The 16,068-nt window shown below is 37.7% G+C and overlaps 1 protein-coding gene across 7 annotated transcripts in view; it reads left to right on the plus strand.

The window, feature by feature from the left end:
• The window catches only part of LPIN2 (lipin 2), a 48,073-nt gene extending 37,956 nt beyond the window's left edge, over positions 1–10,117 (plus strand). For 5 of the 7 annotated variants that reach the window (XM_062570193.1, XM_062570188.1, XM_062570189.1 and 2 more), the window contains 7 exons: positions 185–329; positions 1,169–1,317; positions 1,812–1,898; positions 3,728–3,880; positions 4,472–4,586; positions 5,285–5,388; positions 5,714–10,117. In XM_062570193.1, coding sequence (XP_062426177.1) covers positions 185–329; positions 1,169–1,317; positions 1,812–1,898; positions 3,728–3,880; positions 4,472–4,586; positions 5,285–5,388; positions 5,714–5,858 — 898 coding nt within the window. In that variant the 3' untranslated portion in view covers positions 5,859–10,117. Of the gene's footprint in view, positions 1–184; positions 330–1,168; positions 1,318–1,811; positions 1,899–3,727; positions 3,881–4,471; positions 4,591–5,284; positions 5,389–5,713 lie in introns of all 7 variants that reach the window. The other 2 variants (XR_009957668.1, XM_062570190.1) reach the window with 2 other exon arrangements.
• Positions 10,118–16,068: the final 5,951 nt, after the last annotated feature.

A 16,068-nucleotide genomic window follows, 5' to 3' on the forward strand; every position in this document is an offset into this window, starting at 1 on the left:
ATGCTAGCTTTATTTGGGCATTCACTAGGTCATGGACTTCATTTATCTGTACCATCTGTATAGCTAATTTTGAATCCTTTTCACATATAAGCAGAAATTAATCTTGCATAAGAATATATGAATCTTAAACCATTAAACAAGGATTTTTTACAGCTTACAATTATTTTGTTTGATGTTATATTAGACCTACAGAAGATGATTCTTCTAGTGATGAAACGTCACAGGAATTGAAAGAATCACTGAAAATAGAGTCTGTCCCAGTGGAGCATTCAACCCATGGGAACATTCCGTCTTATAAGAAGTCACTCAGATTATCTTCAGACCAAATAGTAAGTGGCATGCCTTCCTTGTACATAGAATGCTTCATAATTCTTTGTTTAATTCTAAAAGTTGAACTTCTCTTTAAGCTATGCCTAAACATTTCACAAAATCAAAAGTGATTTAGCGGTTTCATTTTTTGGCATTGGAATAAATGAATGGGGTATACTTAAAGCATTCTTATTTTCTGGTGCTAGTGTGGACAGTTGCAGGGAAGCTTTGGGGGTTTTCTGTTTGTTCTTGCTTTTAGGAATCATAATTCTATGTTTGGATAAAAAAAAATCTTGCAAATTTCTATAATTAAACTTCTATATTATGATGATGTCAAAAAGTGACATTGCAGCCTTCAGTAATTTCGGTAATGTACATTTGAATTGCTGTGCCGCTTATTCATTTCAGTCCAACCTGCAAATTAGTTCTGTGATAACCTGAATACATTATCTCCTTCATAAAGGAAGAATTTTGAGAAATCACACACCAAGCAGAAAATACTATTGCATGCTTGGTTTGTGTCCACACAGACCAGATGGAACTCCTGCTTTGCTAATACTCTGTCTGATTTAATAGTAAGAATTAAAATAGCAGAGTTAAGCATTTTTTATTACTACATTACTAGTCGGTGTTGCTTTAAGCAAACATAGCAGTTAGGGAAAAATATATGTACTCAGACTATGAAACAGATCTTACTACCAAAGCTGTGCTAGTGTTAAACCATGGTTAACTTTGTGACCAATTAATCAAGGTAGATGAGGAAGAACATTTGAGCCATTTTCTGTAGCTCTTGTGTGATTGCAAAAATTCTATAGTGAAGGCAATTTAAATTTTTAATTATTTTGATTTATTCTAAAAGGCAAAGTTGAAGCTCAGAGATGGCCCTAATGATGTTGTATTTAGTATTACAACTCAGTATCAAGGGACTTGTCGATGTGCAGGAACAATATATCTCTGGAACTGGAATGACAAAATCATCATATCAGACATTGATGGAACGATAACCAAGCAAGTATCACTGTGTTTTTTTCCTGTTCTTTTTATTTGATATTTATCTTGCTTTATTGATATTATTCTGCTTTTCAAAAGAAAGTAAAGAAGCTTGATTTAAGAAAAATATTAAAGAATGTTTATTAAAAGTTCTGAAAAACACTTGCCGCTTTGATTTCAATTTGTACTTGTATTTACAACAAACTAGAAAGAGCGTTTTAGATGTATGGTAAACATTAACATCTTGCATTTTTTTTTTAAAACACTTTCATTTTTTGCCTTTTGGTGAGACTTCTAGGTTTAGCAGCTATAGGTTAACTTGGAAACTGACTTCTGCTATACAGCCCTGCTAATTGCTCAGTTTGAACTAGTTACTAATTGTCTATTGAAACACTTGGGACCTTGTGCAATAATATTTCTGTAAATATTCATTGTAAATTGTATGTTCATTAGTAATTGTCTTTGACAAAACTTGTATGCTTCATTTCAGCTATCTCTGTTTTTGTTTTTAGATCTGATGCTTTAGGGCAGATCCTCCCACAGCTTGGCAAGGACTGGACTCATCAGGGCATTGCAAAACTCTATCATTCTATAAATGAGTATGTATCTAACCTATGAAGCAGTTAGGGGTTTTAGAAATTTGGGAATTAATGGGTGGGTAATTGGATTGTTGTTAATAATTATTCAGTGTATTAAGTCCATCAGTTTAAATGATGGAAAGTAAGCTATTACCTTCACAAAGCCAAGTCATTTCCGCAAAGGTATGCTTTTACGAAAATGGAAGCTACCACTTTTAATAGTCCCCTTCTCAAACATTTGATTCTGCACCGAGTTCTTAAAAATTATGTGTGATATTGTTGTAATTGCAAAAGAGAACTGTAATAAAAACTTTTGAAACAGCCATGGATATGTTTATTTCCAACAGTTCAAGTTGATCATAACATGATCGTGCCTTTTATGGTACGATCTATATTCAGACCCAAATTGTGTCCTCCCAGTACATAAATGTTTTGTGTTTTGGAGTGTTTGCTACCAAACTCAAGCAAACACTTTTGAGGAAATGATACCATGTTCTGAAACACGCCTAATTAACAACTTGCCACTGCAGCAAAGGCTGGCTGCAACTTCCTATTACTTTGTGCCAGTTCTGGCATGATAGGATGATACAATTCAGTGCAATTGTACAAAAGTAACCCACCAAAATAGCAGTTTCCTCTTTCCCAGTCTGGCTTAGTCAATTGAACATGCTCACATTGTAATCTGTTAAGTGAAGAATGAGCTGAGGTGGGCCATGTAGATTAGAAAAGGGGAGGAAGGAGATTTTAAAAAAAAAAAAAAAAAAAAAGACTTACCCATTTCAGCAGTGGTGAACAGTGTGTTCGGTAAAGTTTTAGGAATCATAGACTTATAAATATTCTGTTCATCTAAGAGGTATCTAGCCTTATAACATTAATGCATTGATAATTTAATACAGAAAATGTACATTTTTTTTCCTCACTCTTTAGATTTAGTCCTTTGCTTAGCAAAAAATTTTTTGAAAATGTATTGATGCCAGAAATGGTAGTTGTTGCTGAGGATGACAAGGTGTTCAACTGTTTAAATAGTTGGTGATCCACTAGAAAAATGAAATTGTATTTTTGATTTTAGAAGCCTTTTTTTCCTGAAAAATACTTGGGGTCTTGGAATCTTTTGCTGACTTCAGCTCTGATACAGAGCGCCCAGTTCTGGTCTGTGGACCTTTGCAGTCAACAGGAGATAATCTGAACTTTGTTCTGTATTCGGTCCATAAAAGTTTCGATATTATTAGAATTATTTGCCACATTGAATTTGGTCTTTGAAAAATGCAATAAACTTTATAACCTTTTCCGTATATGTAAACTGTATACAATGCTGTATAACAGATAAACCTACAAAGTCTGCCGAGTATTTTTAGGGACTTGATGAGTGGTCGTTGTTTTGCTTCCTTCAGTATGAAGTCTGCAAATTCTGGCAGTAACCAAAAATCATCAATCAGGACAGGAGGTCTGGCATCTAATGTTATGTGTCATGAATATAATTTAAATTTGGGCTGGAAGAAGCTGGATAAAACCAATGCGGCGTTTCTTTAAAAGCAAAAAAAAGATAAATGCCTGCTTTTCTGCTTTTCAAGTCATTTAGAATCACCCGTTTTGCACAATCTGGTCCATCAAACTATGTAATCTTAGTGCTATCATCCTCCTTCCTGCTTATTGTTTCTCAAACTTCATTCCAACTTGTGTATTTAAACTATTATATGCCTTTCCGATTGGGAACAGTTGTCTTTTTCTGTATGTTTGTGCAGCTTACCACAATGAGTCATTATATAAATGGGTGCATCTGGATTGCTAGAACAGAATATTTTTCTTGGCAAAGCGTAGGAATGTGAACTGAGTTGAAAATTCTTTTCTAGGAATGGCTACAAGTTTCTGTATTGCTCTGCTCGTGCCATCGGAATGGCGGATATGACCAGAGGGTACCTACACTGGGTGAATGACAAAGGAACGATTCTCCCTAGGGGCCCGCTCATGTTATCCCCCAGCAGTTTGTTTTCTGCTTTTCATAGGTAAGCATGTGAGATTTCTTATTTCCAAGATAGGGATGGAACAAAAAAAATTAGTTTAAAAATTTTTTGAAATGCTGATTTAAACTTTATACCTGTAACCAAACAGTTCTGCACTGGGCTAGATTTGCTACTGAGACTTGATATCTATCTGGGAGTCATTTATAAGCTATTGTTTCTTTTGGATTTTAGTAAAACAAAAACTAACCGTGATGTGACATCAGCTTCCATAAATAATCCTTCTGCAGGTTTTTGGCTGAGGTGGAGCTGTAGCAAGTTTATGTGTATTTCATTTAGTCTTCTACTTTTGATTCAGATGGTCGTCTTCAATAAAGCAGTTCACGAACTACATTTATGAACTTGGAATATAGTTAGCCAATTTATTCACCTATTTTTTTTATTTTTTTTTACTATGGATGTTGGAAATCAGAAAACATTTCACGGCCCTTGTATAATCCTTGGAAAGCTATTTGCAACCGTCTATATATCTAGCAACAGGAAACAATGAAAATACAAACAACAGATAAACAGGGGAAAGAGGATGCCCTGTATCAAATTGTGATTTAGAATGTGACTGTTCAAATTTTATTTTAGGGAAGTAATAGAAAAGAAGCCTGAAAAGTTCAAAATCGAATGTTTGAATGATATCAAGAATTTGTTTGCTCCCAGTAAACAACCTTTCTATGCTGCTTTTGGAAACAGGCCCAATGTAAGTCTGTTCCTTTCTAACTGAAGGGTTAAAATGCATGAAATACTTGGGAAGCAAAAGAAATAGGATTTTCTTTTATTATCTCTTTAAATTTGAATACAGAAAAGGGACATTGGTGCTATGGGTTTGATCATGAAAACTTACATGTAGATATCCTAAGTAAAAGCTAATGCAGTTGCTTATGTGAGAAAGATTATAAAGGTGTATTAATATTTTCAAGATTTAATTCAATATGTGACACCTTTCCGTCTTCTTTTTCAGCCTTTTTGACAACGTTATAACCTGAGGTTATTTAATTTAGTGTTCCTGAATCATTCAGTTCCTGTAGTTTCTTTGCAGCTCAGTGCTATTATAATTGAGCTAGTGAGAGGGGATATTCCTAAGAAGAGTAATGTCACAGGGAATAGTATCATGTGGTATAGATTTGGTGATGTTTGTGGTACTACACTTTGGAACAAGACTCCAGGGATTTGATTGGGGGGGGCAGAAATAGGGGGGGAGTAGAGAAGGAGAGAAGAGAAGGAAGGGATCGGGGAAGGAATGTTTGTTTTTAAGGGATAGTTTTGCTGTATGCCTTTTGAAGCAGCTTTGATATCAATTTTCTTATTCCTTCAAGAAATTGTTATACTATGTTCAATAAGGAAATGTCAAAGCACACTGATGATTTCCTTTTGCTCTTTCGTTCGTGCTTTTTGCAGGATGTGTATGCCTACATGCAAGTGGGAGTTCCAGACTGTAGAATATTTACTGTGAACCCAAAGGGTGAACTGATCCAGGAACAGACTAAGGGAAACAAATCCTCGTAAGATCATTTTTACTATTTTGGTTAGAAAAAGTATTTAGGAGTGAGATTAGAAAATAATTGTGACTGTGACCGTTATGATTCCTTACAATCTGCTGTTATAGCATTTGAATACTTTATTTGCCAGAGACTTTCAGCTTCAGATACTTAACTGTAGCTTTTCAAAAAGAAAAGTAAGCTGGCAAAATGAAATTGAAAATTGCTTTTGCAGTAGCACTGTCTTATTGACTATAGACCTCTGGACAAGACTTCTAAAGCTTTTCTTGGCTACAGTTGAGCAGTGGCTAGACTGTGGAATAATGGTCTTTCTTCTTTTCTAATATAGGTATTTCAGACTAAGTGAGCTTGTGGAACATGTGTTCCCATTGCTTAATAAAGAACAGAGTTCAGCCTTTCCGTGCCCAGAATTCAGCTCCTTCTGCTACTGGAGAGAGCCTCTTCCTGACCTGAACATGGAAGATCTAGTCTGAAAAGCACTCCTCACTTAGGAATGGAATTTCATATTCAATTACTCAACTTTAGTTTAAATGTGAAGAACTTCCTTAATGAAGATGCTAATTTATAAACTGGTACCATAAGTCTTACTAAAGAAATCACTTTAACTGTGTCGGTTGGAGACAAAGAAAATGCAAAGCTACTGTCTAATTTTTGTTATGTATTTTGTGTGTGTTTTTTTAATCCTGCAGTGCTCATCTTTGCTTAACTGTTCTGAGGCACTTGAGATTGGCCTGCCAATAATGATAATGGCACTCAAGTGTTTCATGACAATTAATTGCTGAGGTAAACTATGACTTTGCATTTTCATCAATACAGACCTTACTGTAAGCATAGACTTTTGTATTAGTCTTAATAGTATATTTTTTAAAAGAAGCCAAAAAGGGTATAGAAACTGCCAAATACAATGTCAGACCTGTTAATAAAAACCACGGTCTAACGTTCAGATAGATAATTAGGCCATTTTACAAAGGAGCCAGAACCTAAGAACAGCGCGCTCTTTCTTAAATAAAATACAGAACATGTGTAAACATTAACAGCCTGATAGACTCTGAAGACATAAATTTCCTCTTTAAATGTAAATATGCCTTTTTCACATGTACAAGACTGTGCTTGTAGAGTTCGTGCTCGGATGAACTCTACTTACTTTTTTTAAATGTGCAGTGCTTAGACCACTTTCTGAGCTTGTTAAAAATGAAAGTTGTCTTCAGATACTCGTACGGCTTTTGTTGTTTCCAGGCTGTGTTGTTTTGTGTTACATTTTGATCAAGAGAAATCTTGAAGAGTTCTTTAAGAGTTGGGGAGCTGGCATTTTTATTTCACTTTTCAGCACGGAGATGCATATATGTGTGTATGCTGTGTAGGCCAGTAAAGAGTGTGTATAGATTATATTCAGGGAATTGTAATACTAAAAAAATGATGTATTTAATTTTTTAATTATCTACTGCAGGTCTTTCCAGAATACTGTATTACAGGTTTTCAGTAGCTGGAAAGAAGTGCAGCACAATAGTGAGATTCTAGATATGAGAATGGTTTAAATGCCACAGAGCAGAATAAAACTTTTTTTTTTTTCTTTAAGTAATTCATAGGCATCATTCTGGTCATGCCTTGGGTTCAGATCAGAGCCTGTAAACAAACTGCATTCCAAGTCTAGTATTTATCAGCTGTAAAAGCAGCAAGTATTTCTCTCTCCAAAAATACTTGAAGGCAAAAGTAGTTGTGCTTTTTAAGCTGAGTTAGTGCATTTAACCTTCTTAGGACAAATCTATGATGAGAATATGTTTCCAGCCTTGAGGGTTTAAGGATTATGGTCCCTTAAATCTCTCAGTCCTGGGCTTCCTGTGGCCCACAGCTTTCCTTGTCACTTCTTAACCAAGTTCCTGAGGCCGTTCATTTGGGGCAAGGCCCAAAATTTCCAGCGGGCTGCAGGGGGAGCTCTCACCCATACACAGCTTCCAGTGGTTGCACAATTCTGTGCCAAGAAGCATGAGCGATGCTGAGAAGGCAATTATACTGTGGCCCACTGCAGTGCCTGGCAGCAGGGCTTCTCTTGGTCAGAAACAGGGCTTGGGGATGTCCTTCTGTTCCAGCCTGCTTGTGCTGAGTAGAGGAAAGGAGGAGCTCATGATCTCCTTTTTCCACTACCTACAAAACAGTATGTTTAAAGGATTTCCCCTACCGAAAGGAATATTTTCTTTATAAGGCCAAATAGTCTTTCTGTAGGGTTCTGATGTACCCTCACCCAGCCCTAGTCAATTGGTGAGCTACTTGGGAGACAACGTTTGGATCATTATATAAATTAATTTACTTTTTTAATTCTTCTGTTTTAAAGCCATCGTGCGTTGCTCTGCCCACAAAATATTAAGTAAGGAGTGGAGGCAAGGGGAATCAGCCTAGAGTCTCTTTCAAAGCAGGAGTGAGAGACTGGGAAAGGAAATGTGGCTGTTACTGTGTGCCGTATATGTAAGTGAATTGAAAGGCATCCTCATTCTTGTACTGTGAGAACTGTACTTTTTGTGACTGTTTACCAAACTGTTGGCTGTGTCGCCAACCTACTCAGTGTTTCAGTGGATTTCACAGGATTCAACTCAAGGCGTATTTTGCCCTACTGCACAGTTTTTTTGCACTGGCTTACAAATGTCATTCCATGGCTTCTTTTTCCTTTTTTTCTTACCTTTTGTTCCATAGATATTCTTTTTAGAAGAAACTGAAATTTTCATGATCACTAAGAGCTTTGAAAACCAATGTTATTTGGGATTTTAAGTGGCTTAAATACTTTTAAAAAATTCCAATATAATAAAATATTATTTAACAAGATTAAAGATTCTATCTAAAGATTCAGTTTTACGTGAAGGGAGTGAAGCTGCCTCTCTGAAAACAGTCCTTTGTGGATGTCAAAATTTTCTTTTTATTTAATTGATTCTTGATGGCCTTGGTATTAGGCAGGTTTTCTAAAAATAAAAGCTCTTCACGAAAGATATAAATTATCTGAGATATCATTCCAAATTGAACAAATTATTACCAAATTTTGGTTGTATCTTTCTTGATTTTTTTTTAACTTGGTTAAACAGAATTCAAGTGAAGAAAAAAATTATCCTTTCAGATTGTCATAGATAAGCTGTAGATTTTACAGTGGGGACTTGGGTAAATGAACAGTGTGAAAGCTAATAACACATGTATCTCCAAATGCCAATAATTTAAGCTGATATGAATTACAGGGTTGTGTGATTGTAGAGAGCTCCTTATTCTGCTAACCTATTATTTGCATTATAGGAATCTCCACAAAGCTGCTTAGTTAAAAAAAAATTTCCACTCTCTGTAACAGCTGTAACTGTGATATTTAGTTTTTGATAAAATGTAAAAGTGTTTTTGAGTATTTCTGATACATGTATGGTGGACTTCTTTGCCTTTTTTAATTTGGAAACATCTTTTATTTGAAGCTTTGTTCAGATTGTTTAACCTTTTTTTTAGGGACAGAATTTGGGGGGCACTGTTCCTGTCATTGCATACTTACTTAATTCAGATTTCTGGGCACTTTATTGACTCTAGAAAAGACATCTCATTACTATAAAACCACAGGCTTGTGCTGCAATATTAATATGAAGTGGGATAGATAAAAATATGCATTAGCTTGTTGTTACCTTAGTTGAGAGAGGTGGCCTGAAACTAATGTTTAAAAACAAGTTGTGCTATATTTATTTAGAATTAGCACAAGCTAAATCATTCTTTCTATGAAAGAAGAACTTCTAAGTGCATTTGTCTGTGAGCACATGCACATCCCTGTTAAGACTGTGTTGTTGAAGATGCAGATCCTCTTAGCATTGGAACCGTGTCAAAAGTTGAGTATGACGTGTATCTAGGGATAGATAAGGAACATTGCAATTCAAGTCTCTAGTTACTTAGACATTGTCCATTTCTGTAATGATTTAAGGATTAGTAATTTAAGCACTTGTATGCAAATGATAAACATTTCTGGATATTTCTTTTCTTTTTTACTCTGCCGTGTTTATACTTGTACTTCAAAAAAGGTTGGGCTTTCATCCGTAACAGTTTACAGTTACGCGTGCAATCTTGGCTCATGTATCTTCAGCTTCCTGTGAGCAGAACGCTCCCTTTAAAACTTTTTTTCAACTGGAACTTCTGAAGCAAATTCTGAATCAGTTTATGGTAAAGCCGAAAGAGATGAAAAGAGATCTCATGTTAATATTTCATACAAGTCTTGTAGAAAATGCTCTCAGATGAATGAATTGTTTAAATGACTGTAGTGCAAATTCATAATGAGAACAACAAAAATACATAGTGAAGTTGAGATGCCTTTAAAGTGTCACTTTTACTAAAGAAGTCTTTGTTTCCAGAGTTAAATCCTGCTGGATAGTGGGTTTTCTTTCTTTCTTTCTTTCTTTCTTTCTTTCTTTCTTTCTTTCTTTCTTTCTTTCTTTCTTTCTACAGTGTTAACTTTCATTTGGAAATAATTAACTTCTGGGTTTCTTTGAGGATGGGAAAACTCTCTTCAGCAGTTTCTGCTTCAATTTTATGTTGAACATGTGGAATACTTGATTGTTAGACAACCCAGTCACTAATAAGATAGTGTTTAAAATTGTTAAATCTGTGACCATACCAATACAGTCTTTTTCTGTTGATACTGGACTATCCTGGGTGCAGTAACCCACACTTTGGTGCAATGTTTATTGATGTTCAGAACAATGTTACCACAATAAACAAATTTAAACTAAAATTTTTCTTCAGTTTGTACTTTAGGAGTTCTTATATTACTAATGTAGTGAATATGGATTTATTTGAATTGTATTTATATTTTACATGGAATTCAAGTTGCTCTACTAAGGACTCTGACACATTTGCTTCCTCCCACACTCAGTTGATTTCTTTTGGACTGTTTATACAACTGAGAAAAAAACCCTGCTGTTATCAGACTTACATTGTATGCCAGTACTAATATTGTGTTCAAACTATTCCAAAAAGCAAACTTACATTATAATATAGAGTATCAGCTAACAGGTGCACTCTGGACATAGACACATGTATCAAAAGTCAACAAACTGCCTCGAAGAAAACCCTGTAACCACTTGATACAAACACTTGTAAATGCCCTAATTTGCAGTTTTATCCTAATTATAGCCAAGTTACCTTTTTCCTTTGAAGGCAAAGTAGTATCCTCCAAGAGAGATGTTAATTTGCTTAAGGCAATTATTGTGAAAGCGTCATGGAAAAGGATATATAACATAGTGTGTAGTCATACTATGCTTGTATGCCTGTAGCCTTAGTTTTCAGTAGAAACTTATTCTTTCCAGTCTCTTGCTGTTATTCATAGATACATCTATCAGTCTAGCCTAGAAAATCCAGCTACTTGTGACATCTAAATGTGGCTGTATGTTAAGATCTACATGAAAGTATAAACCATGTTGCACCTTTTGAGACTTTCACAATGTATATTATTTGTGTTACTGTCTCCAGCACACGTAAGCTCTACTTGTGCCTACAGAGCTCAGTGTTAGAAATTTATTATTTATTACTGTAGTAGCAAAGTCTGTGTTTGTTTATCCTTCCATGTGGGTCTACTTACTCACTGTCACCTTCTGCACCCTTGTTCTCCTGCAGGTGACACGTGGTGTAGGTGGCAACTTAACCTGGCTGTGAAGTAGCTGTATGCATCTGATTGCCCACAGTCTTTACTGGGATCCTGCTACACTGTATTTTTTGAGAGAGAGTTACTTTCTGGCTCAGATGATCTTGAAGTGATTTTTTTGGTAACATTTCACTCTTGATGTGCTTGAGAGCAGAATTTTCTACCAGTGCCTGTTCTAAGAGTGTGTGTTTGTGTATGCACACGCATGTGCGTTCTTTTACAATATACAGAAATGTGGTTTGGCCCAAAAGTACCTTAATTCCCCCTTACCATTTCTAACTAAGAGTTTTCTGACAAAATGGGATTTTTTGGAAAAACTTGTAAAAAACGTGAAGGGCGATAAGCAGATGGTATTCTTATGGAATTGTTACTGGAGACTTTAGGCATGTGTCCTTCTTGTCTGATTAGCATGAGAAAGCAACTTGGGAGCAATTGCTGTGGCCTGATGCACACCTCTTAGCACTCGTTGCAGTAGCCCAGTTGGATAGCCTTTCGTCAGCGTTCATGTCTGGTCCCCAGATCCTTTCCTCTCTCTCACGTGCAGGCCTCACTGGTGGTTCTTCGTGCACTGAGTGACTGTACAGCAGAAGGGTGAGACATCCTGCGAATGCCAGCTGTTCAGGTTTTTTTGCAAAACCATGTTCTGAGCTCCTGCTGTTTCTCCTGCAGCTGTTTTGTCCAATAGTAAATAGATCTGTGGTGGCTGGATTTTTTCTGTCTTGAAGCAACTAGTCTTCGGTGCGTAGAGAATAGGGGCCTCTACTGATTTTTCTTTCCGTCGAAAGCTCCTTCAGAAACCTTTGGATGGCTGCTCAGCCTTTTAGGGACCTTAGCTGCTAGCAAGGAACCTCATCCACAGCATGACAAATTCTCAAAGCCCTTCTCAAGAGGGTTGCCTTGCCTGTGAAGTCTGGGAAACCCAAACTCCTCCCAGTTAGTGGACTATGAGTTCAGGGAAAGGGGGGAAGTTGACCATAGATCTGTGTCTTAGAAATCCCATTACTTCACTCCCACACATTTCATGCTGATTACATCACCACAGGAGGATCCCATGGTGTTATATACAGTGTCTATCCTTCCCTCTTTGTCAGACAGACGTACATACATAAAAATAAAGAGGGGAGGTGCATTCAAAGGGTGTCTTTTAGAAGCTATGACCTGTGAACCACATTCCACCAGGTGGGGCCACAGCTTCCCAGAACAGGCACTTTCTCTTGTGGCAGTGGCTGTAGTGAAGAACTAGGGGCAAAGCCCTGGAGAATAACCTTTTGCTGCAATCTTCCCGAGGGCAGAAGGTGTCTGGGGCCTCGTCTGAACCATCGCCCTTCACACATGCACACTGGGGCGTGATGTGAAGACCTCCTTGCCAAACAGCTGGGGCAGCTTGGCTCTGTAGGAACCCAGATGTTGAGCTTCATGAGAGCAAGGGCTTGGATTAATGGCTTCCATGTAAAGTGCTTCAAACTTGTGCATTGAGCTAATCACAGGCAGTGCTGAGCCACTTCATGAGTGCTGCAAGGAAATGTGCTAGAAAGATAGTTTTGCCCAAGCTTTCACCTCGTACTGCTGAGTTCTGCTTTAAAGAGTAAATAGGAGGAAATATGGGGTGCTTGGTTCCAAAATGAACGGAGACCCTTCATCCTGTTCATAGGAAGTGGGGGCCACATTGTCGCTGGGCTGATAATTTCAGGTGCAAAAATGACTGCACGGAGGGGTAGCCTCTCCCACTCATAAAATTCAATATTGTGTGCAGTGCTATGACCAGGGGTTTTGCCTATCCCAGCACTTGACAGCCTGTGCTCTTTGGGGCTTCTTTGTGATCTTTTCTTCTCTTCCATTTCTTCTCTGCCTTTTCCTTCTCTTTCCTTCCTCTTTGCTCACTTGCCCAATCTTTTGTTGCCCCACTTGCCCCACTTCTGCTGTGGGAATGTCTACAGTACTTGTCTACAAGTATTTTGGTGGAAAGAGGCACCATAGCCTCTTCTCAGCCAGCTAGAACAGTCTGGGGCATTGAAAGGGCAACTAAAATTGATCAGAACTATGTTGGCAGTATTTCTCTCCTGTATATCACAAAGCCTATGTAACAGTGCTTGACATTAAATAAACACTTAAAATACACAAGCAAGCTTAACTGGGAGGCCAGAAATTGATGTTTCTAAAGGTGAGGAAAGGAAAAATATCAGCTTACAGTGCTACTGTGTTCACTGGAAATCAAAGGAGCACGAAGGCATCATAACAAGCTTTATTAATATCTGCAGTTGTTTTCCATTAAACAGGTTTCCTCATGTTTCTGGACTGTTACTGTCTGTACGTATGTGAAGGTGTATGTATATATATTTAATGTGTGTATACACACAAAAACACACACAAACACAAAATGCGTATTCTCAAATGCACTTGTCTATGCTGAAAAATTATAGTAACATTCCTTTTTTTTTCCACAGTCAAGATAGATAGCTAAATTGGTAAATGCCAAAACCTGCTTATGTATGAACACGTTACAGGATGCTTGTTGAAATATCTGAAAATGAAAGAGTTGGCAGCGCTGTTCTTTTGCCTCTTGTATAAAGTCTGCAGGGTACCTTGCAGGAGGTTTGATTCTGGCTTGAGTGCAAGTCTGTCTTGTGATGACAGCATATAGCCTTAGGTAATCCTGCTGACTTGATGCCTTGAACTTTTTGCAAGTGTCTGGGAACAAAGAGCAGCCAAAGCAGACCTGCTGGGTGAGTGTCAGTGGAGTGCACCTGCCCCCAGGCTCCGTGTTCGTAGCAGGGGGGGGGCTGGTGAGATATGGGCCTATCCACTGCTATGCCACAAAGTATGGACTTATTTTTCAATGAATATAATGTGCTTCCAAATGCAAAGTGTCTAGAGGAAATAATTCCATAGAGATTTGAATCTCCTGGTTGCAGATGGGGAGCCCTTTATCTTGTACTCTCAGCCTTTAGAAGCTGTAGTGGTGTGTGATTATATTTATACATGCTATTGCACTTTATTTTGAACTGCCTTCCTGCACCTTCCACTTACTTACAATTTGCTGTATTTCCTTGACTACTTGTAATTTTCTTGGATGGCTGGGTGGCTTCACCAAGTTCACTAGAGTCCTCTCTCAGCTAAATTGCACACAGTGACTGCAAGTAACCTGGGATATATTAAATACCACATGAAATCCTCATTGATTTAGGTAATGGCTCCACTATCTCTTAAGTCTAAATAGTAATTCTGAATAAAGTGGTAGTTTATGTGTTTTGCAGTAAAAATTTACATTGCTGCTTTGTTCCAAGCTTTCCTGAGGATGTTGTAGATTTTATGTCTTTCTACTGTCTGATTTGCCTTTCCCCTTATCTGCTTTAGGATACCTTATTCATGTTTGGCCGGAGCAGTGTGTCTCCAGCTTTCTCCACGTGGGCTTGTCTTCAGAAGCTCTATGGCTAATGATCCGGGTATTAGATTTACCTGCTTTACAAATGATGCTGTTTTGGGGGCTCTGTTGCTGTTGAGAGCTGTGCTGTCCCTGAGAGACCACCTCACCTTGCATGTATCTAAAGCCTGTTGGACACAGATGTCTGTATAGCTTCAACTGGCATGGTTTGGCTTTCTTCCTGTTTTGACTTGAAATAGGAGCACCTGAGCTGACTGACCTGTTTTGCACACTTAATCTGGCTAAGAATCTCGCCATTCTCATACACTGCATTGCAAAACTACCTTGGTTAAGAAGTCAGGCAAATGAATCTCAAGTCTGTTTCCTACAAAGCATTATCTATGAAACATGCAGTGTAGCTATCTGTTCTAGAGCTCCCACCTACTTTTCTTTTCTCTCTCTCTCTCTCTCTCTCTCTCTCTCTTTTTTTTTTTTAAGGCTTTCTTTGCAGCTACTTCCTATTTAAGGTGGTGGATGTTCTTTGCTGTGGTAGTCAAATTCATAAACTCTGAAATGTTCTCTTCACTGTAGGTATTTCCTTGTTCTGCTGCACTTGTTCTGTGATTCTCACTTAAAATATAAAGGCTTTTCCAGGGTTTTCAGGGTATTCTGGAGCAGGACTCGCACTCCTTCCTTTGAAGATATTTTGCATGAAACAAATATTCAGTGGGCCAGTGAGTGAGTCTGTGCACGAGTCTGCTTCCAGCTGCTGCTTTAACGAATGTTTTATCCAAGCACTCCGAAGTAGAGACTGGAACTCAGTTCCTACCGCCCTTTGGTACTTGAGGCTACAGAGTTGCAGTCTTTTAGGCTTGATGAAACTTCCACTAAAAAACTTCATCAGGAAGAACTGAGCCACTTACCCTGATTACAGCAATTGCCAAAGAAGTGGTAATTAAGGTTCATGTCTTCCTCAGGAAAGGCAGGCACCCAGCACAGCGCTTGCTTGTCAAAGCTTTAGGCACTGTGCTGCTAGAGAAGGGGATGGGGTACTAACCCTAAAAGCTCTAAAATGTGTTGTTTAAATATGCATCCTAGATGAGTTTTGCTGTGTCATAGTTCAGGCAATGCTTAGTATCTGTGTATAAACGCCAGTTATGTTGCATTATGAGGGCTCAAACAATCTTAACATCTTCTGTATCTTCTGCAGCAGATCCCTGGGTACAGGGAGAAACTTTCTAGTAGAAGTGGTTCTGTTCGATTATTGGCACTGGACATGTGAATCTGTGCACTGGATTTAGAAGTCTACAGGGGTAGTCAGGTAAAATTAATGATATAACCTTTTTTTTTTTTTTTTTTTTTTTTTTTTTTAACTCTAGCACTAAACTTTTCATCACTGATTCTTAAAATGTCTTATTTGGAGAAAAAAAAATCATTTTTGCCAGCTAGGTCTCCCTAAGCACTCATCCCGCTTTGTTTGTTTCCATGAGTCATTTTTAGAACAGGCAACAATAATGTAACAACGCTTGAGTCATACAGCATCTGGCGCCAACTTCTTAGAGTGCAGAGCTTTCTTGAGGAGAGTAAAAAAATATCCTGAAAGAGCCTCTCAGACTTCTGTACATAGCAAGCAATTATAATTAAAAACTAAGATTGATACAGTTGACTTCCCCCCCCCCCC

This window comes from Rhea pennata, chromosome 2 (genome assembly GCF_028389875.1).
Source record: "Rhea pennata isolate bPtePen1 chromosome 2, bPtePen1.pri, whole genome shotgun sequence".
Taxonomy (NCBI): Eukaryota; Metazoa; Chordata; class Aves; order Rheiformes; family Rheidae; genus Rhea; species Rhea pennata.